The sequence below is a fragment of the Sturnira hondurensis genome, unplaced genomic scaffold, assembly GCF_014824575.4.
Source record: "Sturnira hondurensis isolate 20B ecotype Veracruz unplaced genomic scaffold, ASM1482457v3 Scaffold0010128, whole genome shotgun sequence".
Lineage (NCBI taxonomy): Eukaryota > Metazoa > Chordata > Mammalia > Chiroptera > Phyllostomidae > Sturnira > Sturnira hondurensis.
Window position 1 is genome coordinate 35854124 of NW_028082759.1, and position 27062 is coordinate 35881185.

General features: G+C 42.2%; 1 protein-coding gene across 2 annotated transcripts in view; it reads right to left on the reverse strand.

Moving 5' to 3' along the window:
- The window catches only part of SLCO5A1 (solute carrier organic anion transporter family member 5A1), a 118770-nt gene that overhangs the window by 16620 nt on the left and 75088 nt on the right, over nt 1-27062 (reverse strand). For both annotated transcript variants that reach the window (XM_037058686.1, XM_037058685.1), the window contains one exon: nt 4588-4786. In XM_037058686.1, coding sequence (XP_036914581.1) covers nt 4588-4786 — 199 coding nt within the window. The remainder of the gene's footprint in view (nt 1-4587; nt 4787-27062) is intronic.

The window sequence follows — 27062 nt, forward strand, 5'->3', positions numbered from 1 at the left end:
TAACAGCTCCTCAGAAAAAAGTGGCACACCTTTGTGACTGAACCACCCAAAAGCGTTTATGCTAATTCAGTTTTAGACTAGCTTCTAGAAGAATTTGGGGAGCCGGGAGGAATTCCTGAGGGACACTGGGTTTGGGCTAAACGGCCATAAACGTCACCGAGGTCAGCCTGCAAATGCTAGAGTGACCAGATCCTGGCAGCAGCTTGCAGCAGTCCTAATCAAGTTTTCTCTGCTGAGCAGTCAAATGACAAGAATTGTATCAGAACTCGTGAATTTAGATAATTCAGGTTTGTTTCCATCATGTTCTTACTAGTTTCAGCATCATTACGGGTAACATCCCTGGGCAGAGACAGATGTCGGAACATTCATTCATCTTTCAAGGAAGAAAAGGGAGTGGCCCTGTGTGATCCGGAAGAGGAGGGAGTAGAGACCCCAAAAAAAAGCTTTTTCAGCATATACTAAGTCACCATGCTAGGAACTACCAGACCCCTTCCTTTGTACAATCCTCAACATCAAAGTTGCAAACATTTGGTTACAATATTTAGATGCCTCATATTAGAAGCTGAGGATGAGGAAGGAGAAATAGGCTTTTTATTGTCTACCCTCTGTGGTATTTTTCAACTATATGTGTTACTTTAATCATGCTTTTAACCAGGTGTGATTCATATTATCACCAATTTTACACATAAGGAAAGCAACACGTGACCACATTAGGAAATTTTTTTGCAAGTTCACAGGTAGAAAATGATGGCACTAGTACTTGCCTTTGAAAATAATACAATTTATAAGGAACACACTGACAGTAACCAGAGCGGAGGGGGAGAGGCATAGTGGGGGATAATAAGGGAAGGTCCACCCAGGAACATGTATAAAGGACACATGGACAAAGCCAAAGGGGGTAGGATTGAGGGTGGGAGGTGGGGATGGCTGGGGCAAGGGGCTGAGGTGGATTGAAAATGAAGATAACTGTACTTGAACAATAAAAATTAAAAATTAAAAAAAGGAAAAAAATAAAATAACACAATTTGACAAAGAAGTTTGACAGGAGAGGGGAGAGAAGTTCAAGGAGTTTATTCTTAGGCCCTCAGTTTATCCCAAAATGCAGAATAGTAGGTTGTCCAAGAAAAACAAGACTAAAATTTTATTAACCAATGTCACCCTAACAAATTCAACTACAAAAAAGGAAACTAAGAGTAGAGTAAGATAAAACACTTAAAGAGTTTTTAAAAAAATGGAACTACCATCAAGGGGCATAGGAAAGGAAGCCGACTAGAGCCAAGGAGGTGGACTGCTCAGCAAAGACAAGGCCTGCTAAGATTGGAACTCATAAATCTGTAATGGAGCCCGTCAGCACCATTATGTAACTTTTGCCCAGTCGTGCTGGGGAGAGTCCAGGAATCAGTCGATGCAGGACTGGCAGGTGACAGGTGGTGTTAAGCAAGGACTCAAAGAGGCTTGAGGCAACTTGCAGTTTAAAAGCGAGGAGCACCACCAGCCAGTCTGCTTTCCATTACTTCTGAGGATGCACTTAAAATAAAAGTAAGATCAAAAGGAATAAATTGTCAGAGAACAATGGAAAAAGTGACACCAAACTTCATGAAAAGAGCCAGTGGATAGGCACAGGTTTGTGTGAAATGAGCAGAAGCCACCATGAAGAGGAGCCAGCCAGCCCGAGGGAACCTCCACGAGACCCCGAGCTCCCACCTGGAGCAGATGTAACAAGGGCGAGAGGGAACGTGTAGCTGAACACAGCAGGGCCCACTGCAGATCTGAGGAAGAAAAGCGCTGTATCCTGGGCGCTTCCATTTTCCTCCACTCACCCAACCCGTCCCCAACCGAGAACCCAGAATGTCACCAAGAAGCTCTTCTCTAAGGAATGCGGGGAAAAAATTAACTAAGCTTCTATTTCAGATGCGAACAACTCAGAATAAAACTTTTCTGGTCTGCTTTTGAGGAGGGGTAAACATAACCTGAGAGATGCTAGGCTGAATGTTGTCAAGCTGTAAAGAAAAATTGATTCTTAAAATCAAATGATAAAATATAAGGCATAGAAATATTTTTTAAAGAAAAGTTAATTATATACACACAGAGACCTGCAAAGATATTACTCTTTAAAACAACATGAGGATGCTTTCAAAAGGAAACACTCAGAATAAAACAAAAATCTTCAAAATAAAATATTTACATAGAAAATAGAAAACAATGTTTTAAAAAATCTCTCATAGCTGAAATATGCAAGAAAAAAATTAAACACATAGGCAAACAGCCCATACATTCTGACATCTGATTTTTAGGAGTCCTGGAGGGCACAGAAAAAAAATTAAGAGGAGGGATAGAATAAAGCTACGGTAGAAGAAATTTCCGCGAGGTTAAAAAAATACATATTAAACTAAGAGAGCTCATAGAGCACCTGGTACAAGGCACGAGCAAGGCCCTACGCTTAGCCATTGATTTACCTATTTGTTCATGCAACAAAATTGTTTTGGGGACACGCTATTATGGAAAGAGTTATAACACCTGTTCTTGAGAAGCTCATATTTTGGAGACAGGAGATAAGAGCAAAGCCAATAATTCAAAAAGGTAAGTTCTGATAGAGGTAAGTGCTATGAGGACACTAAACAGGAGTAAGGTGGTGGAGAATGAGAGGACAGTGTGTTTCCTGGGATCGGGCAGAGAGGAGACGCCTTGCTGAGACAGTGACATTGGAAGGGTCTGGCCAAGATGGAGCCTGAGGGCAAAGCATTGCCTAGCCAGGCCTCACACCTGGTACATGCTCATCACACACAACAGCTGGTGGAGAAGAACTCTCAGAACAAATGGCCATATTCTGTCACTTAGATAAGCTCTGACTGGCAGTTTCTTTTTTGTTTTCTCCAATATTCTAGATTGGCTCGGTGAAATTAAAAGTTTTGCTATTCAAATTTTAAGTGAAGCATTTTATAACATAAAACTCCACTGAGAATCGAAAGGAAACGGAGCATTTGTTGGTACCAAGCGCCAAAAACTAGGCACTCAAGTTCTGTCCAGTGAGCAGCCCCTAACAGACCCCCACGAACTCAGGAAACAAAAGTTAAGGTTTTCATAGCTCTCAAAGAGGAGTTTTCCGCCTTGTTTTGGCAAGGCTGCAGAAAAACCAATGCTCACACCCATTGCTGGTGATGGTACAAACCGGTACAACGCTGGGAAGGCAATTCGGCCGTGTTCACTGCAACCCCACTTCGGGACATTTATTCTACACATGCACAGCACACAGGAGGAGCTGTATACGCAAGAGGCTGTTTACTGCAGCATTGTTTAAATAATTAAAGTTGAGAAAGATCCCCACTGACCATCAAATGGCAATTGGTTAAATTAGAAAATAAAGTTAAATGGAGGGTAATCACTGTGATGATTAAGGGCCTGGGCTCTGTGAATCACCTGGGGTTAAATGTAGGGTCAAGTCCTGCGTAATACGCAACACAGCCACTCTGGATCACAAAATCCTTCTGTTGAATCTTAGGGAACTTTGTCAACTGCGTATTCAGGACAGCAGTTACTAAAAATTAAATTATATAAAACTACGATTGAATACATGTTATTGAAAACAAAGATAAATACTCAAATCATTGCCTCCTAATTCTTTTACTACACTTTACTACAGTCTGTGCTCTGGACCAGGCTCTGTAAGCCTATCACATCTGTGCGACAAAAAATGCTATATGAAGGGGTGCGACTGGCATCTCCTAACTCAGCATCTTCACGCTGGTAACTTACAGCCAGCTGTGGTGGGAATAATCACACCTCTGAAACTGGCAAATGCTGTACAGATTGGGGTTTGGTTTGGTTTGGTTTGGTTTTGAGAGAGAGAGAGACATTTGTTACACATTTATCAGCACATCACACGCACACCGGCCTATGTGTTCTGTACCTAGGTTTTGCTGTCTGTAAAATGGAGACTAGCACCTATCTGACCAGGTTGTGTGAGGACTGATAAGTCGTTCTACGTAAAGCACTTAGGAGAAATGTTTGTCATGCAGTACTGTCCATACGAAGGTTAGCTATGATTCGAAACATTAGAAGATCTCCAAGAAGTATTGTAACATTTAAAAGAGAAGCTCAGCAAAGTGTCTATAGAATGCTATATTTTGGATATAACGCAGGGAAAATTGAAAATACATATTCATAGTTATCCAAAGAAGCCTTGAAAGGGTACACAATGAATTGAAGTCGTCACTTGGTGTGTCTTTGGGTGGAGAAATGGGATGGAGGGTTGGGGTAAGGGCCAGGCTCTTGACTACCCGCCTGCATTGCCAGATGATACAAAACCACGTCAATGTATCCTCTATTCAAACATCACATTAAAAACAAGAATAGTTCCATCAACTCAGCAAGCATTTCCTTGTTATCTGCTGTCATCGAAATGCTGTGGGAGACACCATGTGAGAGTCAAAGGGACAAAGCCATGGCCTCCACCTTCAGCGCGTGCTCCGCTTGGAAAGAGGAAGCGCACAGGCACTGGTTGGGGGCGGGGGACACGGGTCTGCCCCTGGACACCGACACTCCATTTGTGACCGTGATGATGTGGAACCGCACTTCTGAGGTACTTACCCTGTGGTATAAGGGATGTTTATGCCTCCTAGATTGATACTCTCACACCCAACAATGAACAGGGTTGAAAAACACAGCAACGACACACCACTGCAGATCATTGCTAGTTTTGCGGATTCTCTCGCACCAAGTTTCAACTTTTTTATAATGTAGCCTCCCAGGACAATGCCGACACCAGCACTGGGGACGATGACAACACCTGGAGGGAAGGAGAGGACAGGATTGATTTATTTGATCAATGTATGACTCCGTTAATTTGTTAAGTAATGTATACTATTATTTGTTTTCCAACGACTCTGTTCCTACTTACTAGTACTAAGGTAAAGAATAAAAACACTGTGACCAAACTTGGCAGCTATAAAAAGAGTCCATGCGGATGAGCACAGTCAATAATATTGTACTGACTATGTATGGTGTCAGGTGGGTACTAGGCTTACCGAGGTGATCACTTCATAAGTTACATAAGTGTCTAACCACTGTGTGGTACCCCTGAAACTAATATAATATTGTACGTCAACTATAACTAAAAAATTTGTTTTAATTATTTAAAAAGAAAAAATTATTTAAACAATACTGTAACTAGGAAATCTTCAATGGGTAGCTTTATAGTGTATTGCTTTTTACAAAGCGATATAATAAATACAAGCAACCCAAGAGAAAAGTAAGAAAGTCTTGAATGGGCCCTTCACTAAAGAGGGAATTCAGCGAACCAAAAACACATGGAGGTGTTCAGCTTCGTTAGTAAGAGGGAGATACAGACTGAAACCACAATGAAAAACTGCTCCACACCAATCGTGTTGGTAAAAATGTAAAAGCCTGACAGTACCACAAGTCGGGAAAAGGAGCAACAGGCCCCCTCTGATGGGACGTGTACTGTGGCACCTACTCCGGCGTTGCCTGGCCCAGCTGAAGATACGCCCACCCTGTGACGCGCAGTTCCACTCCTGAGTCTATACCCTGAAGAAACCAATGCTCATGGCAGCCAAAAGAGGTATACGAGATACTTGGAGAAACGTGATAACCAAAAAACTGGAAACGAACCAAATATCCATTAATAGATAAATAACACATAGCAAATTTATATGATGGAATGCCACATTACAGCAGTAAAAGTCAGAAACCTAATTACACATCACTACGTATGTGGATGAATCCTACAAACACAGCGCTGAATGAAAGAAGCAGAACACAACAGAACACCTGTCTGAGTGCATTTGTATCAAGTTCAAGAACAGGAAACATGAAATGATATTGTTTAGAAATGCATAGCCCTGGCTGGTGTAGCTCAGTGGATTGAGCGGGGGGGCCTGCAAACCACATGATCGCGGTTCGATTCCCAGTCAGGGCACATGCCTGGGTTGCAGGCCAGTTCCCAGCAGGGGACCCACAAGAAGCAACTGTACATTGATATTTCTCTCCTCCTCTCCTTCCCTTCCTCTCTAAAGATAAATAAAATCTTAAAAAAAAAGAAATGCATATACTGGTAATACAACTATGAAGAAAATCCAGGAAGTAATTGCCATAAAAGCCAAGGTAGTGGGGGGATGGGTGGGATTGGAAAGGGCACAGGGGACCCCTGGAGTATGAAAATACTCCATTCCATGACCTGGGTAAGAGGTGCACATGTGTTCACTTCATAATTATTCCTTATCTCAAACTTTGTTTAGCATACTTTTCAGTGCATTGTATTTTACAGTAAAATGCTTTTAAATAGCCATAGTGCCTGCCTCAAGAACCTTACAATCTAAAAGAAAGCCAAACAAAAAATTCAGAACACAAAAAAGAATTATACAAGGGCAGGGAGAACACAGAAAAGGAAGCATCTGAGTTTTCCCTGGGAAAAATCAAGGAGGGCTTCCGAGAAGTGGCCATATTTAAGCTGACATTTGACAAATGAGACAGAATCTGTCCAAGGCACCAGCACAGAGACAACATCCTACACAAAGGAAACATGTGCAGAGGCATGAGACAGAACTGAGGATTCAGAGCATTCCAAACAAGTTGGGAATGTGCAATGCCAGCTGCCAGGAAGTGGCAGGACACGGGCAGGAGAGGTAAGGAAGAGCGAGACTATCAGAGATCATGAACAGGAGGTCAGGCCACACCTCTGGGCAATGAAACACCACCATGGAATTCTGAGCTGGGGTCTGCCAGGATGGGAGTTGTGTGATGTGAAGATCGTTTCTGGCCCTGAGATGGAAGGCAGCTTAGATGGAGTCCAAGCGGGAGTCAGAGACATGGTCAAGAGGGTAGCTACAAAGGTCCAGGAGAGCCATGGTCAGGCTCTACACCAATGGCACAATAAATGAATTAGCAAAGGAGGACAGGGGCAGAGGAAGGGCTATGGCGCAACTGGGCAACAGTCAGCTAAAGTGCGGCACATAGTTGCACCTGTGTTGTGAGCGGACGAAGGCTGGGAGGGGCATTTATAAACTGGAGCAGAATTCATGGCGCCGGTAGGATGTTCCAACAAGACTGAACAAAGAAAAGTGAGGGGCCCAAACCGGAGTCCTGGAGAGGGTTAGGGTTAATGGGGGATCATAAACAGATGAGCCCACAGAGGAAACTGAAAGTGAGCAGCCACAGAGGGGAGAGGAAATCTAGGACAGATTAATGTGTTACGGGGAGAAGCCTGGGCTTTGGATTGGGAAAGACTGCAATTCAAATTTGTAGCCGTGCAATCACATGTAAGCATATGCAACGCTCTAAACCAGATGACTTAACATTAGCATGGAGATGTCTACCTTCCATGTTAAAATGAAGATTACTGACACCATCCGTAGCCCCAGTACACTGTGTATTGCACACAGTATAAATTGTAGTTATTCCCATTATAATTGTGCCATAAAAACCAAGGAAAGTTTCAAGGAGAAAATGAAGAGTGTCACATGCCTCAGAGAAGTCTAGTAGGACAAAGACTGAAGTGAAATGATGACATCACTGGAGATCTTGGCAAGAACAATTTTCAGAGCATCATGAAGACAAAAAGTAGATCTCGGCAGGTGAGCAGGCAGTCGTATGGATTTGGAGACTGGAGTCTGCCCTGCCTTTAACAGAGTTTTGGCTATGAGGAGGAAGGCCTCGAGTTAGAGTTGGGGCTTTCAGAGTCTTGTCTGTTTGCTAAGATATGGAGAAGCTGAAGCATATTTATAGAGAGTTCTGAAAAAATTAGACTAAAAAGGAGTGGGTGATAGAATGTAGAGGGAAAAGTCTACTTAATATCAATGCAACATCCCCGAGAAGTCGGCACAGACGACCAGATGGGCCCTGGATGGGCCGAGATCCACTCCTCTGCACTGGGAATAGGATTGGAGAGGGGGAAGGAGGGAGATTTCACAGCGTGGGCAGTAGCTTTCTGTTTCCTTATTTTCCTGTTATTTTGGAAACATGATGCAATACATGTTGCAGCAGAACGTCTGAAAAGCGTAGGAAAGTAGGAAGACACAGAAATCCACTGCTTACATAGTTCACTCATTTTTTCTTTTTCCTTCAAGAATTGATAACATGCTGCCAATTTGTATTTGTATAGCTTTGTGTGTTGGGGGGGTCATGTATAATTAAAAATAAAAGTACCTCTTAGAAGAAGGGGATACTGAGTCTTAAATGTGGTCAAGGCTTGGGATAACGTTTGCAGGAAAGGGAGGACAGCAGACATAGGAACGTGTCACAGGCTCGGCGTGTGCGGAGTACTGCAAGTCCAGATAACACGAGGTCGCGGAGGCCCGCAGCTGCGTCAGTGCGCATGCTTGGAGGGCTTGCTTGAGCGTGTTCACCGACCCAGGTAAGGGAGCCGAGAACGGGGCCTGCATTTATGGAAATCCAGCTCTGCCTGGCAACCAGTGTTCATCTTGTAATCCTCACTGCAGTCCTGATTTTATAAAATCAAGTACAGCCCTTGTACAGATGAAGAAATTGACCGCTCAGAGAAGGGACTTGGCCAATAGTGCACACGAGGGAGGGAGACTGAATAAAAACTGAGGTCTCTGATTCCCAGCTCTGCCCCATCACCACAGCAGCCTCGGAGACTCAGCCGGCCCCTGGAATCTTCTAGGTAAGTTGACCAGGGCTCTGTCTGGGCTTACGGGAGCTGGTTAATAAAGTACCTGCCTCATTAAGGAAGGGTACCACACTGCCAACATGACTAAGTAGGTAAAGCTTTACATTTAGAATGAAATGGCACATCAATAAAATTCCTATTTCAGTTGAGCAATTTATGGAGGGACAAATAGTCTGCAGACCCCTAGGACAACAACAGAGCAAATCCCCGTGCTCAGAGCTGAGTCATAACTTAAAAGCAGTAGGATTTATTTGACTAAACATCCTAATTAGTACTCAGCTCTTAAAAATAGGGCATTTGTCATCAGTAAATATGAGGTTACATCAAAAAGAGTAAACACGTATTAAAATGTTCGCCTAATATCTCTCAGCCTCTAAATCTTACCACACCACCAACACAGAAAGGTTCTGAGTATTCGCTCCTGCCAATCCGTACATCACTCAGATCTCCTGCCGGAGTAAGACCCCCAAATGATTCCTTGTTGGAGTTGACGGCCTATGGGATGAGTAGGGGACATTTGGGGCTGGGGACCACGGGGGTAGGGTAGGACAGTAGAGGCTTCTCACTTCCCCCTGACTCTGGGAAACCAGCTTTGCTACTTTGGGGTTAGCTTATGGAGAATATGGAGGGGCTGGGCGTCCGTTTCTCCCACCCCCACCACCCTGCCATCTAGGCCTTCCAACTTCCACACTCCCTTGTGAAGAAATAATCATGTAAGACGGGCTTTCCCTGCAGAAACCGCCTCACTCAAATCCACCTCGCTGCTGCGTGCTCTCCCTCCCTTCCCTTCCCTCTGGCCCTAGACGGCCCAGCTCCTCTGAGCCTCCGCGTCTGCTCCACCTCCTTTCCTGCCCCAGTGTGGCAGCCCCAGCTGTCCCAGAATTTTTGCTCCTCATGCCCTCTAATGACCTAGACATGTGGCAGGGGAGCGTTCTGGAGGGGGATGCCCAAGGACATCTGATCAGCTGGTGTCCAGGGACACCTCTGGTATAAGTATGGGGGGGGAGAGGATGGGGACCAAGCTTAGAAAGATGGGAACATGTGGGCTCAGCCTGCAGCCCACCTAACACACAGCGGGGGGAGGAAAGAAGCCAATGCACCTGAAAGTGTCTAAGAGACAAATCCAGGTAAGAGTATGGGCGGTGTAGACAGATGCCCTGAGTTGGAAACTCAGCTCTGCCACCTACAAGTTGCATCTTTCTGAACACGCCCAGGCCTTGCATTTTCTCTTCTGTAAAGTATGGGTAAGAATAGTATGTTGCTCATAAGGTTATTAGGATTAGACAAGTTAAGACATATGAAGTGCTTAAAAGAGTGTGTTATCATCATGAGTATGAACATCAGCAGCATCAGCCTAATATTAATGAGTTCAACAGTTGCACAAAGAACTATATTGGAATTATAATTAGACAAATTTCTATATGCTACGTAATCTACAGAACTGAATTTAAGCTACAATTAATGGTCTAACATAAACCTCTATGCTCTTTACTATGTAAATCTTTGAATGATATTTAGCTTATGAGTGTTAAACACATAAACCCGTTCATTATTTAGCTACCTACCGTGTATATATCTGAATTTAAAGGACTCATTTCTGCATTAATTCTTAAAAAGTCTTCTTTCCAGTTAAAAATCTTTATCTTCTTATTTATCAAAGAAAATTGATATGTCAGTTGTCTTAACTCTGTTCTTTCTCTTATGTCATACACTATTATAACACTCAATATTGAAATTATTACTTGGGGTCACAATATTGCTTGCCTTATAAAGTATGGCTACACGGAGTTGAAAGGTCTTTAAGAAAAATGATATTAAGCGAATTACCAAATATTAGAGCTAATGGAGGGACTTTCTTCTCTACATCAATATACAGACATTACCTACCACTTAGACATGTAAAATATGCCTGAGATTAATATGTAACTTTCAGCACAAGAAACTTTGGACCAAAGGAGAGGTGGAGAAAATTAGGTGACTCGCTCATTATTAAGAATGTTCCATGAAGAAAAGTGAGGAGAAAGGGGGAAAAAACCAAAACAAAAAAACAAGACTATATCAAGTTCAGGACCTTCGCCTGTGCTGCAGCTGTTGCTATTACTAAGAAAGACATCAGCACATTTGCATGGCACCAGTGCTGACCGTGCCGGGAGGTCTGCCACAGTTACCGTGTTTCCTTCCCCGTCTTTCCTGCCAGCCAGAAGGTTCCAGTGCCCAGTAGGGACGTTATCTTTATTCTTCACACCTTCTAAGCCCTTACCAGGATGTGGTGAATGTATGGCTGAATGTATGAATTTTGTTATTTATAATTTACTATATAAAAATCTTCAAATGGCATTAATTTCCATTTTCACTTATTCCTTGAAGCAGGCTATCCCTCATTTTACATACAGAAAATGTAAGATACAACTTGGGGCAAAAACATGCTAAAATCAGTTTAAACCTGGCAGGCTTTAAATAGCTACATTGATGCCTGAAAAATCTCAGTGTTATCAAAATTCTAACTTGAGCCCTGGCTGGTGTAGCTCAGTGGATTGAGCACAGGCCTGTGAACCAGAGGATTGCGGTTCGATTCCCAGTCAGGGCACATGCCTGGGTTGCAGGCCGGTTCCCTGCAGGACAACTCCCAGCAGGGGATGCACAAAAGGCAACCATACATTGATGTTTCTCTCCCTCTCCCCTTCCCCTCTAAAGATAAATAAATAAATAAAATTTAAAAAAAAATTCTAACTTGAACATTATTAGCAGAAGTTTAACTGCCAGCCTCCTAAAGGCGGCAAACTGGGTGACGTCGGTAGTCCTCTGACGCCTCTTCTCCGTGGAGAAGTCACACTGATGCAGAATGTCCTGTGGTGAGTTAATTGCACACAGACACGTTCCCAGAATCTTAGATGTGCTCCTGGTCCTGTCTCTGGACCCACCCACCCTTTCTGTGTGTGCCTCTCCGAAGTTGAAAACAGATGGCTTACCAACGTAAGACTGTGAATCAATAAGAAACGTCACTTTGAGCTGGCATCTGTGACTTTCAGGTTCTGCGGCCTCCTTTGGGGAAGGTGGCTAGGCCCAGGGAGGGGAGGAGAAAGGACGAGGAGCACCTGGGAAAGAAGGAACTTACAATCCATTCTCATTCTTATTCCTGTTTATTCATATCCTTCTCCCTCCTTCCCTCTTTCCTTCCATCTGTGTCTCTTGGGACACACACACACACACACACACACTCTGATGTTGAGTAGATGCCAGGTAGTATGATACTGACTCTGCATATAATATCTCATTTAATTCTCAGACACGTAAGGACTTTGAGTTGCTCTGAAATCAGAATATGTCCTACAATCAACAGCATCTCAGCTCTGTGTCACAGTCTAGTTAGAAGCATTTTTCTCTCATCATAAAGCAGAATCACGGTGCACCTCACAACGAACGATGTCTTAGACTGGGAGGAACGTAGTGTTCTTTCCACATCACAGATGAGAAAACTGAGTGAGTGGCAGACTGAGGCGACAAAGTCAGGCTTATTTCACTTTTCCAAAGACTAGGCTTCTAACCTTATGATACAGAATCAGCGCTTCCCTATCACCAGGGCACATTATTTTACTCTGTTAAGCTTCTACTTTCCCTTGAAAACATTTTCTTATAGGAAATAAATATCAATTACTGTCAGCAGGGAATAAGGAAAAGACTTAAAAACTCAAACCTTGAAACAAGAAAATTTCAAATGGTCTGGGAATAGACAGCTAGTGAGTATACATTTTCACTAACAATACATAAACCCACAAAGTATCACAAAAGCACAATGAATCTTTTTCTCATTCACATATATCAACAACTGCCCTTGTGGAAAAATATCAGAAATTCCTTCACAAACAATGAACGAGTGGCATCATTAGAACTAATTGATGGTAACTGCTTAGTAATGCATTGGCTGTTTTAAGACAGAGAACAGACTATCTCTTGAAGTCCATATTGTTTCACAACATAACACTAAATCAAACTGGGAAGGAGAACTAGCAAAGTATAGAACCATTGACTGGACGAGCAGAGTCAGCCTGTGTGTGTTGAACTAAAGATCGTATTCCTTAATCAAAGCTCCCAGGACCTGAAGAGAGGGCTGTGGGCCCAGGGGAAGAATTTACGGGGTGGTCCTTTGGGAATTCTCTCAGGCAGATGAGTTGGCTGGCTAGCCAGCCTCACCCCAGGCTGCTGCACACAGCCCAGCTCAAATCGCATCCTCTCCATTTTCAGATAGAAGACAAACAGCCAGAAGAGGAAGGCTCCGGCCACAGCCTCCTCTGTTAAGTACCGCGCAGGAGAGCCCCAGGGTGGCTCAGATGGGACCACCCACAGCTAACAATCGAGGATGCTGTGGAACTTGTAGCACCGCCTTACTGAAACTACCAATCAAGGCTTTCCAAGGAATTACACACTTCTGCAAACCTTCCCTCCCCTGACTTCAGCATGGAGATCGCAATCTGAAGCTCATCTTTAATTCCTACTTGGGCAAGTGGGTCTCATTCACCCAGAATAACACTTTCTTCAACTCTGCTAACACAGGGAGACACTGTGTGGTGGGAGAGAAACCTGAGAACCGAACCTCGGGAGTCGAGGTCTCGGGATCACCGAAGGAAAGGTAATGAACAGGTGCATTCAACAGAGAAAACAACCACACTTTTCATTCCAGGTTTCTCCAGAGCTCTGGCTAAAATACTACAGAAAAGCAAATGTCAAGTCGTGTCATGTGAAGAACCCAAAACTCAACTCAAATTAATATTCCATCTTTTACAGCCTAGAAACCTAAAAGAGTCTTCTTCACCCAGGCACTAAACCCACAGAGGGCACAAACAGCTCAACACGATGAAATGCAAAAAGTCAGAGCATTTACTTCCATCTGTTTTTCACTGGTTCTGGGAAACAAGGTGAAACAGCAAAAGCTGTAAACAAGATACTGCAAAAGGAAAAGCCTCTCGTAAAGAAAAAATTATTGGCGACTGATAGAAGTGTATTAGCTCTTTCGGTCATCAAAATAAACTGCAAACGAAGACCAGGGTATTCAGTTGCAGGACTTGGTTTCCGCTCACAGAGGCAAAGCTACTGAGGTGGGCCAGTGCCCAGTGCAAAACCCTCTTTGGAGGCCCTTCGGGTGAGATCCACTTTCCGTCAGCAGTTTTCAACGTCTCCCCTTTCCATTGATGTTCAAATCTGGCAGCTCTCAGGATATTCCCAGCTCCCATTGAGACAGTTAACATCACTGCATCCACTAACAGCCGAGCCGCCAAAGCCTGACAACGCTATCCTCGCCCAGGGAGAAGCAAGCAGATTTTAAAAACCCTATTTATTGGGGGGAAAATTTTAAGACAAGCTTCTATACACCTCAACTGTATTTGTTAGACTGTTACTGTCCCACAAGGGCTACAGGAAAATTTTGCTCATTAAAAACCAGGTTAATCCTGCAAAGTTTATAGGGGGAGCCAGAGCAACCACTTAATAAACATAGTCAACTCACTGCTAGAATGTGCTGTTTCTTTTTTAATTGACAGCTTCATTGAGCTGTAATTCACAGACCATACAAGTCACCTACTTACATAACTGTACAGTGCAATGTTTTTTAGTATATCAGAGATACGTAACCATCACCACAATCATTTTAGAACATTTTCATCATGCTTCCCAAAATCCTGTACCCATTAGGTATCACACCCATTTCCTCCCAACCCCCTCCCCGAGCCCTAGACAACCACCAGTCTATTTTCAGTCTCTATAGATGTGCCTATTCCAGACATAAATGGAGACATACAATGCCTCTGTTCAGCTTCTGTCATAATGTTTTCAAGGTTCCTCCATGCTGTAGCATGCATTGGTACTTCATTTCTATTTATGGCCAAATAATAATCAATTATACTGATGGACTACATTTGATTTATCCATTCATCAGTTTATGGACATTTAGATGGGTTCTATTTTGGGCTGTTACAAATAATGTTGCTATGAACATGTATATACAAGTTTTTTGTAGATTTACATTTTTATTTCTCTTAGCTCTATGCCTAGAAATGGAATTTCTGGATCATGGGGTAACTCTTAGGTTTAAGGACATGCTAAGCTGTTTTCCAAAGCGCTGTACCATTTGACTTTCCTACCAGCAGAGGGAGAGGGTTCCAGCTTCTCTAGGTCTTCGCCAGCCCTTGTAACTGCCATAGATGACACCTAGTCAGTCATCCCCGAGGGCGTGACGTGGTATCTCACTGTGGTTTTGATTTGCAGTTCCTTGGTAACTAATGAGGGGGAGCATCTTTTCACGCAACCATTGTATATCTTCTTCAGAAATGTATCTGTTCAGATCCTTTGTCCATTTTTAGGGGCATATTTACCCTTTTATTATTGAGTTGTAAGCATTCTTCATATATTCAAGATGTAAATCCCTTACCAGATATGTTTTGCAAATATTTTCTCTCATTCTGTAGGGTTTTTAAAGCTTTTTTGGTGGTAACCTTTGATACACTAAAGTTTTAATATGCAATTTACTTATTGTTTTCACTGCATTGTCTAATACAAGGTCACAAAGATTTATGCTTATATTTGTTATGCCTAAGGATTTATGCCTATATTGTTATGCCTAAGTTCACAAAGATTTATGCCTATATTTGTTATGTCTAAGAGTATTATAATTTCTAGCTCTTACATTAGGTCTTTGAGCCATTTTTAGTTAATTTTTACATATGATGTGAAGTTGAACTTCATTCTTTTGCTTGGAACTATCCAGTTGTCCCAGTACCATTTTTTGGAAACAATTATTCTTTTCTCATTGAACAGTTTTGGCACCCTTGTCAAAAATCAGTTGACCATAGATGTATGGGTTTATTTTTGAACTCTCAATTCTATTCCACTGATGTTGGTGTTTATGTCTCTTTTAAGTAGCACGCTGTCTTGATTACTGTTGCTTTTTATTAAGTTTGAAATCAAGAAGTCTAGGTCCTCCAACTTTGTTCTTTGTCAAGATTGTTTTGGGTATTCTGGATTTCTTGCATTTCCCAAAGAATTTTAGAATCACCTGGCCAGTTTCTGCAAAGAAGCCAGTTGAAATTTTGATGGGGATTTGGTTTACTCTATCTGTGGAGTATTCAGTCATCTTAGCAACACTAAGTGCTCCAATTCATGAGGACGAGATATCTTTCTATTTATTTAGGTTTCCTTCCATTTTTAAAGACTATTTTGTGGTTTTTCAGGATATAAGTTTTGTACATCTTTCATTAAATTTTTTCCTAAGTATTTCGTTCTTTAATGCTAGTATAAATGGAATTGTTCCCTAAATTTCATGTTTAAATTGTTCATTGCTAGTGTATAGAAATACACTAGTACAATTGATTTTTGGATACTAATCTTATATCTCACTGCCTCACTGAACTCACTAGTTCTAGTAATTTTTTAATGGAGTCCTTAGAATTTTCTCTAGATAATGCCACATAATCTGTGAACAGAGATAGTTCTACATTTTTCTATCTAATACGAATGCCTTGCACATCATCCTCTGGCCTAACTGTCCTGGTCAGAATCTCCATCGCAGTGGTGAGCGGAGTAGCAATTTCCCTATTCCTGATTTAGGGGGGAAGCATCCAGTTCTGACCAATAAGTTTGACATCAGCTGTGGGATTCCTAAAGATGCCGCTTTTTACATTCTGGTTTTAATTAATAATAGTTGAGGTAAAGTTCATTTTGTACTTTTTACAAATGTGTTAAGTATAACTTCCAGAAAACTTATAAAATTTTTATAAAACTTAACAACTTACCATTTTAAAAACATATACTTAATGTAGCAGAAAACATTTATTGAGAATCTACTATGCTTTAGGCCCTTTACTAGACTCTGGAGATACATGGTTAGAAACCTGACAAAAATTGTTACTCAACTTAGCGTGCCACTACTGTGGGGAAAACAGACACTAAATAAACCAATAACTACGCAAATTGTACTGATTGTTAGAAAGTGAAAAGCACTAACAGAAAAATCTTCAACCCAGCAAGGAAAAGCAGGAGCTGTGGGAGAGGAGCGCCATCTTTAGACGAGGAATGCTGGGTCAGGTCTCAATGGCCAGTGGTCATTTGAACAAAAAGCTGGAGGAAAGCCAGTAAAGCACAGGAGTAAATGCCCCCCAATTACCCGCTGCTCTCATCCACCCATTAAAGTGAGTTTACTGAGAGTCAGGACTATTAAAGGTCACAACGTTTGACACCTAGAAGACATGTAAAAGTTAATTAACCTTTCTGGCTCTCTGAACAAGTATACAAATGAAGAGCTTCGGGGAAGATGGTGACAGGGGGAAGGGAACCCTAAACTAGGATGCTACCCACTGACCTCTTCACCTGCACATGCTGTTTCATTTCAAAAGACATGCATGATTCCACTAGATAATAAAATCCACGAAATAAGTTGATGAACAGAAATGCGCTCCAATGGCCGGAGCAGCTTTGGAGGATACCAAACTTACTGTTAATAAGAACTTAGCCTTCAGAAATCTGTTAATGAAGCAACCTTATAAAAAGTGGCCACTGGGTAGAAAGCATTTGAAGAAAAACACGTGACGTGGTTCCTGTGTGCCTTGCTGATTTAATAATAACAAGCTCCACCAACTGATCTGTCTCTAAACCTCTCCGCCAACCTCCCATGGTCTCCTTCCTATACTGTTCAGATCTTATCTCTTCTTGGTTTGAATAATTAAATCACGCATCTTGCTAAAAGCATAAGAAAAAAGCAATGCATATTTTAAATTTCACCCCAACGCCACGTGTGGACCAACAAGGGAAACCAATGCAGCAGAAGTCCGTGTACTGCACCTCCCAGCTAACAGCCGCAGGCTCCTCTCACAGTGCGAGGGTCACCAGTTCAGTCAACCCCGGATATCCCACTAGGGGGACTTGCCCAGCATCAGAGGTATCCCTGCACCTTCTCACATTTTTATTGTCACCACAGTGAAGACAAATGCTAACAAATGTAGTTTCTTACTCAGAGCTGGAGAGGAGTAGCTGATGTCTCAGACAGCTGGGCCGGGGCCAAAAGCAACCACCGCGAGACGGGGAAGCGGACAGAATAACAAGGCGAGTTGACAGGCGCAACTCAAGTTTCAGCCTGTTCAAGCAAGAGAGAACTTCGTGGTTTAGAATTTACTGGCATGTGTTTTAGTGTTCATTAACAGTTTCAAAGTTATTCCTATATCATAAGAAATTGTTTGGATTTTTTACTTGTTTGTTTGTTACCCTAAAATCACAATCTGGAAGGGTTCTGAGGCGGAAATTATTACTGAAAACTCCTGAAAACTACCCTTCTGTCTTCTAGAGCAGGAGTCTCATCTGAAGACGAAGAAGACATGTACTATTAGCTGTCAGCACCGAAAATGCACCCAATGCTTCCACAATACTTGAGTCAACTTACAAAGTTGTTTTCTTAAACATTTTTTAAATTAATGTGCAGAATGCTTTGCTCAGCAAAGTTCATGTCAAGGACTCTGTTCACATAAACAAAAAAGTTAACAGTTTGCTGATGTACATATATAGAATATCTCTATCTTGTAACTACAGTTACTAAGCCATTGATTACATAAATAACTGTCCCTGAGAGCAAGGCTGAAATAGGGACAAAGAAAAACGTATAATGTCACGAATGCAAATGCTTTACTGGAAAACCTTACCAAAGGATACAGTCATTTACACAGCTGTCCTAGTCTGCTTTGTTACTGAACGATTCCACCAAGCTCAACTCCATTTCTAAAAGGATTATATATATATATATCTATAATCCTTATAGATATATATATAATAATTTTTATATATATGATATGTGAACAAATTTAAGGAAGATGTTACAAAACAATATTGAACTATTCAATATAAAACAATTATATACAAGTCGTTCCTTACATAGCTAAGAGAAGTATACACCTATAATGTTTTTAAATATTTACTTTAATTAGAAAACCTATGTGAGTTATATTCACCTTTATTGCAAAGGGAGATATGGGAGAAATTTCAATATAATGACTTGAAAAAAATAACTATTAGCCTGAAATCTAGTCAGGCTAACAGTAACAAATCCAAATGTTCTTCCTTCTGGCCACAAGGGGAATTTGAGCCTGCCGGCAGGGCAGACCTCCCGTGGGCCATCGGGAGATGATGGTTCAGGTTACAAAAGGACATTACTCTAACTTCTGACAATGCCTAAACACACGTTGCACTATTTAGTTGAAAAGAGTAAGGTACTTCCTGCCAGTGTGGTAATGACTACATCCTGATCGTACTTAGGGGCCCAGATATTCCTTAGCTCTGGATGTGATGATATTCGTGAGCTAACAGAAAGCATCTCTGAGGAAACGACAGATGGTGGCATGAGTTGGGAGTCACAACAGTTTGTCTGTACACCCAGTATGTGGCTACCTGTGAGGCCACAGCTTCTTCAAGGAGTGTCTATGCCTTTACTTATTTTAGGTATAGACACCATACCTACCTCTAAACCTGGGATAACGTTATACTCCATCCCTGAATTCCTCCTTCCCTTACCTCTTTCAATAATAATTCTTATTCCCCTGTCCTATTAGAGGACAAAATATTCGATGACTAGAGAGGAAAGCCAGGATCATTCTCATTTCTGATTAATTCTTTATGCTGCTCTTGACACTTGATAAGTAAGTTTAACTTTTTAGAACTTCACACCATTTTACAGCTGGTAAAACTGAGGCAAGAGAAATTCATTAACTCTCCTGAGGTTACATAGCAAATAAATGGCAGAGGCAGCGCTTGAACCCAGACCTTCTTGACTCTAAAATCCATGTTTCTCATATAGAATGTTGGCTCACCACAAAGCAGAAAGGGATCACCTTGCTTAAGTAGGGTATGGACCCGCTGAAATGGGATCATGCTTGGTGAAAAGTTTCTCAGTTCTCAAAGGAGAAATTTAATCACCAAGCTGCCTTGCTACTTGATAAAGTCCCCCCCCCAAAAAAAGCAAAAAGCGGGACATGTTAACCTCATTCCTTCACATGCAGCAAAGGAGAAGAAGTAATGTGTGTATGAAATTTAAGATGCCAGGAAAAGGTGTTACATATATACAAAGCAAAATGGTCCGACAATGACTAACTTCAATACCTAGAAAAAGAAGTTGCTCACAAAAATCCAAGGACTTTTGGAGTTGGCCAGGGGAGGAGGATGCTGGGGTGTTTGCTAGTAGATCTTTGGTGGAAGGTTATTTAATTCAATCCCTCATTCCAAAGATGAGGCTGAGAGCCAGAAAGATAAACCTTCACATTCCTTCACTCATCCACTCTACCGGGTGCTCCTTGGATGCTGAGTTAACCAAGGACATGACGCACTTGGTAGCAGAAACTCTTACTATTCTCCTGACATTTCATGCCCCCCCCCCCGGGTTTTCCTCCCTTTGAAAAGCGCTCTAGTCTTTTCTCAGCTCAACTTTCATGCATAAATGAATCCTGCTCTGCAAACACAATACGGGATTTTTGATGGCTAAGGCTCTCAGGAGCCTCTGAGCCATTTCTGAACACCGATGATCATCACGGGGGCAATGGATGTAGATGAAGAAATTGGGAGAAAAGCGGGCTGAATGTTTTCTGAGCCCAAAAATCCCTTAGAATTGGTGGCGGGCTTTATTTTTCTCTGTGTGTATGCCCATGCACACGTGTGCTCATACAAAACAAATCCCAAATGTAAGAGCTGTGCTGTTCATCATCAAATATGAAACAAATATATTTCCATTTCATTTAATTGAGAGATTTGGTCAACTACATTTCACTGCATATATATTTTTCAAATATATGAAATTATAATACTTAAAATGTCTCCTCGCCCTGCACAAGAGTTGTGAAGAATAGACATATTTGAGGTTGAAAAGCAAGTAAAGAATACATAAATCAGAGAAGCAGTTAACCCTGGCTTAGTTAACTGCTCAGTTAACTCTGATTCAGCTGAAATCAGTTACACATATCATGTGTTACTCTTAAAACAACTGCACCTTTATCATTTATATTAAATCTCCAAGCCTCCTTTAGTTCAGAGGAAATAATCCCTCAGCCCTTCACATAATCAAAAAGAAACAAAATAAAAGAGGAACAAACTAATAAAGTGCTTCCTAAAGAAGGAGAGACCTGGCTTGTGTGGCTCAGTGGTTGAGTGCCAGCCTGTGAACCAAAGGGTTGCTGGTTTGATTCCCAGTCAGGGCACATGCCTGGGTTTCAGGGCAAGTCTCTAGTCGGGGGTGTACAAGAGGCAACCACACACTGATGCTTCTGCCCCTCTCTTTCTCCCTCCTTTCCCTCTCTAAAAAATAGGTAAATAAAATATTTTTTTTAAAAGAAGGAGAGAGAACTGCAAGAATGTGGAACAGAAACAAGGTCTCTCTGAATGTCCTTGGTTTTATGGTTTTGACTCTCAAGTCACACAAATGTCTTACGGAATTTAAAAAACAAGTTAACTTAAAAATATAAAAATATATATGAAAAAACCATAAACACTAATTTGAAAAAATACATGCACCTCTATGTTCACTGCAGCATTATGTACAGTAGCCAAAGTCTGGAAGTGGCCCAAGTGTCCATAAGTAAGTGAGTGGATAAAACAGCTGTAGGACATTCACACAGTGGAATACTATTTTGCTGTAAAAAAGAAGGAAATTGTACCCTTCGCAACAGCATGGATGGACCAGAAGAACATTATGCTAAGTGAAATAAGCCAGTCCGAGAGAGACAAATATTGCATAATTTCACTCATGTGTGGAATTTATTGGCTCCACAAACTAAACTAACAAGCAAAATAGAGATAGACTCATAGATGGAGAGTAGGCTGACAGTTCTGCACAGGCGGGGGTGTTGTTGAGGGGTGGAGGGACTGAGCAAAAAAGAAGAAGGGTTCATGGGTACAGACAGCGGTGTGGTGACCGCAGAGGGAAGGAGATGCGTGGGGATGGGAGAGAGTATGAGGGGGACACGTGGTAATGGGAAAAACACAATAAAAATTAAACTATTAAAAATATATAAAAATTAAGTCACTCCTAAAAACGGAAAATTAATTAAAGCAAATAAACTCCACATCATATCAGGTTACGAGTCTGATATTTTGGTCACAGTATAGGTCACAGTATTTTGCATATCCATAAAAGATAGCCTTTGGAAAAAAGGAACCACAAACAAGTTCAAAACTGCATTTCATACTTCATAGTTAGTAATAATACTGATAGTTGATCTGACACTCTTACACACACACACATATACACACACACTTATAAATCAATTTTGTGAAAGTCATTAGAAAAAAAAGATTTTCAGCATTGGAGCAAAGGGATATAATAAATATCAAAGAAGTAATAACTCGTCATCTTAAACTTGAAGCAGAAATAGCAGTGCAACCTCAAGATTTGTTTTTCTCTTTTCAGGAATAAAAGTCCCAGAAACAATGACAACCCATAGCAAGGAGATCCCTAGTGCCCGGGGGGCGACCTCCAAACACCATTTCCGCCAGAAGGAACCAGGCTTCTTGAGAAACACGACTGACCCCAAACCTAGGGCAGGAAACAAGCAACAGATGACTCACTTGGGTCACCCTGGAAACCACAAAGGCTCCTGGGGCACTGCGGAAGGATCTGGGTGTTGACTGGAAGGGGCTCCGGGTGGCCAGAGACTGAAACTGCAGCACCAGAAAGAAGAATGACGGCAGTGGATGAAAGCCTACCAAACACGCGAATAGCCATGAGTTAGTTCATGACTACATTGTTTAAATTCACCGGTCCCTATGAAAATTTGCTACAGTGTAAACTTTTACTCTCGAATTGGTAGATGAAGGAAAAGAATCATCCCCCCAAATGGTCATTTGGATAACTGGGCAAGAAGGAGGCTGGTCATTTGGCAAATTGATTTAGGACAATTAAAAGAGAGAGAGAGAGAGAGAGAGAGTCATGAAGCACAGCAACGCGGACAGTCCTCCCCAACATCCCCCACTGCCTCCTGCCCTGAAGGTTTCTGCTGCTTTATTGCTATGATCCAGACTAAAATAGCCCCACCCTACCATTTCATGTGAAAACATTACTTCTTTTAACAGGTGGCATTTAACAAAATGCTTTTGAATGCATAAAGCATGCATTAAATTAGACTAATAGAAGTTTGTTGTAATTCAGAAAACTTAAAGTTTTTAATGGTGATTAACACATCACCATTAACACAGTCTCACAACATAAATAGGGAGACCAGTTTCTATTTGGTGTATTTACTTTATACCAAATGCTGTAAGAGAAAATTATCTCATTTAGTTTCCTTCAGTAGCCCTGAGATAACTCACATTTTACAAGTGAGAAACTGAGAAAGAGCAGTTAAGCGACTTGGCAAAGATCACACATTTAGGGAAGTGACAGTTCTCAAGTTCAAAAACTGGTCTGTGGACTCCATCAGGCCACCCGTGGCAAAGAACAGGTAACGCTGGTGCTGGACATGGCTAAAGGGTGTGATGACACAACATTATTAAAAACACCGCAACAAGGGGCATAATTAGTCCTCTTGTAAGAAAATAATATAATTCCATGGGGACTGTAAGAATTGGTTTCTTTGGTACATGTAGTCTTGGAAAAACTACTTAATCTAAGATTTTAGAGCAGGAAGAAATCAGAGTTGATTCCAGTCCAAAATATTGTTTCCTAGATTAGAAAACAGGCCTAGCCCTGGCTGGCGTAGCTCAGTGGATTGAGCGTGGGCCTGGGAACCAGACTATTGCAGTTCGATTCCCAGTCAGGGCACATGCCTGGGTTGCAGGCCAGTTCCCGGCAGGGGACTTACGAGAGGCAACCATACATTGATACTTCTCTCCTTCCCTTCCCCTCTAAAGATAAATAAATTTTTAAAAAGAAAAAAGAAAAAACAGGCCTAGAGAGAAAAACTGACAAGCCTGAAGTCACAGTTAATGGCCTGAGGGTGGTGCTGCTGGCCACCTCCGCCTCGCCCCAAGGTAACTGCAGCGGGCCCCAGTCAGCCTGAGCTGCCCACTGTGTGTGTCGGATGCTGACCCCCAGTCACAGTGGGACGCGTGTTGATTAACAGCGTGGCTCTGTACTACAGATCCCAGGCATCTTGGCACGGTGCGTACTAACATGTATTCCTGTTTATTGTTGACAGTGACTGTGACTGTTTGCACCTGGTCTCGCTGAGACTCTCTGGGGAGCTCAGATGTGGGGGCTGGTTGTGGAGCAGGAACCTAGGTGACCAGTAAAATATTTTTTTAAATGTAAAAATATTTTTTAAAAATAAAAGTATTACAAAAACATTCAAGACTCCATTTTGAACTCTGGTTCTTGGGTGCTCCACGCACTGGGAGGCAGGGACTCACAGGAAGAAGCGGTCCTGCCACCCCCTTCAGAGAACCCGTGGCTGCAGGACCTGTGCCTGCTTCAGTGCCGCTGTCATGGGTGTCTTTGTAGACTCACCGCCACTGTGGACCCCCGACTCTCCCTAAGCAATTGAGCCCTGCTTCACTGCCACCGTTAGTGTCCTGCCTGGCTCGGAACCTGCCACATGGTGTAGGCACTCAAACATGTCCTAAATTAATTGGCTAATGAACAAATACAGAGAATCTGAATATCCTGACTTATGGTCCACTATAACCTCCTACAACACTTTTAATTAGCACTGAAGAAAAGCAAATGTAATTTAATGTGATAAATACCTCTCTACCCAAAAGACAAAGAGTCTGTAATTGTCACTCCTAGTTCCTAATAGCCCCTTGTCATCGCAAGACTGTTTAAAAGTCAAGCAGTGAGGAGACTCGAGCAGCTGCCACAGGCCGCTGTTGGCAGGGGGCTCTCCCTTATGTCCAAGAGAACACTGCGTTTGCTCGTGCACACGTCTCAGAGTTCAATGTCACCGCCTGGCCCTGGAAACGGGCAGTGATGCCAAGTACATCCATACCTAAGATGGTCTGTTTGCATTTAAAAGTTTAATTTCAATATAAAAAAAATCTATGTGTACTATACATTTATAAAATTAATACAAAAGTGGATTTTCAAAACTACTCTAAAATTAAAGATCCGGTACGGAGAAGCTGTCACGGCCCTCAGGAGGACGAAACAAGCAAAGCATGGGCGGGCCTCTCTTGTGTGGGCAGGCCTCTAAAAATGCGGGGACTCCCAGAGGCTGTAATTTTTTTATATATCCAACAAAGTACTTTATTATTTTTTTAATTTATTTTTTAATTGTTGTTCAAGCACAGTTTTCTGCCTTTTACTCCCATCCCAGCCCACCCCCCCAGCCCTCTCCACCTCCCTCCCATTTCCACCCCTCTTAGTTGTTGCCCATGTGTCCTTTATACTAGTTCCTGTGAACCCTTCCCCTTTTCCCCTGAAATCCCCTCCCCTCTCCCCTCTGGTCACCGTCAGCCAGGGCTGCAATTTGAGGGCCTTGGCACTGATGTGGATCTCACCGATCAAACCCCGAGTCAGTGGCTGAAAACGAATGGCAAATAGTTGGCTAATTAGACAACCACAAAAGTTAACTTAATTTTTCAAAAATCGCACTTCAACCTAATCCCCTTACCACACAAACATGTATCTTGGTCATACTCCCAGGGAGAACAAAATAGAATTTCTCAAGGCTATTCCTCATGCAAAGAAAGGTTAGTGTCTAGCGGCCTACTTCCACACACCAAAGGACAGGGTTCCTGGAAAGCAAAGCGATGCTCAAAGACCGTGGTGCCCTGAACACAGATTTTGTGGCCACGGCCCCCAGGCTGCTGCAGAGTGGGTGGAAGTTGAATCTTAGAACCCTATTGCTCTGGGAAGAGTAAAAGAAAATTAAAACTGACCGCAAATGATGACAATAGCATGTCTATTATATTATTTCAATAAAAATCACATATGGAGATATACCCTCCACTGAGTAGAAACTTCAGCCTCAGGCTCTCATTTTTTGCATGTATTTAAGCAAGTTATTTAAACCTCCCTAGACCTCTGTTTCCTCATCTGGAAAATGGGCATAATCAATAATGCCCACTGCACAGGATTAGTTACCTGAAGTAAATGATGTTATCCCTATAAAAATGCTAGGGTAGTGTCTTCTGCTTAGTAGTGCTCAGGAAATGTCGGCAGTTTAGTACAATCATTGTTATTACAGAGGCTTTATTCTCTGACCTCTTCAAGCTACATGACCTCAACCGTAAGGTGCTATCATCATCACCATCGATAATAATTTTCTTTCCTATAATATATGATTGTTATATTTTCTAAAGTATATTGTTGGACCTATTTGACTGTTCACTGGGTCACCTGACCCTCACAACAACACTGCACAGGACAGGTGAGCCTCTATCCTCATCTCACAGATAAACTTCAGTTTCAGCGGAACTGAGGCAGTAAGTGACCTGCCCAGGGTCACACAGCTAGGAGCCAGCAGCGGCAGGGCTCAAGGCTGCTGCGTCTACCTGCTCCTGCAGGGCTCTGCCCATTATGTCAGGCTTTTCCAAATCTCAGCTTCGTGATACTTCATTTCAATCCGTACATGTGACCCTAACTGATTTCACAGAAGAACCACAAGGGGAAGAGGACAGCTCGAATACAGACCCACTGTTGCAGAGACAAAACAAGTGGGGTCGATGAAGGCGCTTCGATGACGCCCTCATCAAACCCTGGTATCGTCACAGCCCCCAGGGCACAGGTGCTCCCAAAGCGACCCCCATGTAAATCCAGTGGCACTAAAGGTCCCCGAGCAGATTTCTCACCCCAGCACTAGAAAGCACTCGGCCCACAAGATCCCCCCACCTGCTTGCCTTTAGAACCCTCCCTGTTTCTCTCCTAAGGAACAAACTGCTCTTTTTGGGGGGATGGGGGGCAAAACAAGCCTTGTTCTTCCTTGTTGTCTGCCGTTGCTCTAGCTGGTCCTGCCTTGGGAATAAACGCCTTCCCCCCAACTCCAAACGGTCAAATTCTACTTTTTGTTAAAGTCTTGGTGAAAAGCACTTCCTCCATGAAACATAACTCAAACACACCACTTCAGCCGCCAAAATAATCTCTGTAACCAACTCTATCAGATTGCTAAAAGAGCTTTCTCTAAACTTACTTAGTAAGCTTTCCCTCTCCTCTCAGATCTGTAAGCAACTCACCCTCCTGGTTGGAGACTTTACACACACAGCTCTGTGCACAGACCCGGTGTTCAATGACTATATATGAGAGGAGAGGAAAGGCCCATCTTTTGAGTTACATATAGAGTTGCATTTCTACCATGTAACCCAACACAGGCAAATTGCTATGGAAGATCAAGGTATGTATCCAAATAAATGTTTTAAATTAAAAAAGAACTTTAGCTTGAAAGGTGTCAGATGACAAATTAAAACTAAAAATAAATGGGCATAATCAATGAAATTCAAGAAAAATATTACAATTTTAAATTCTTCAAAT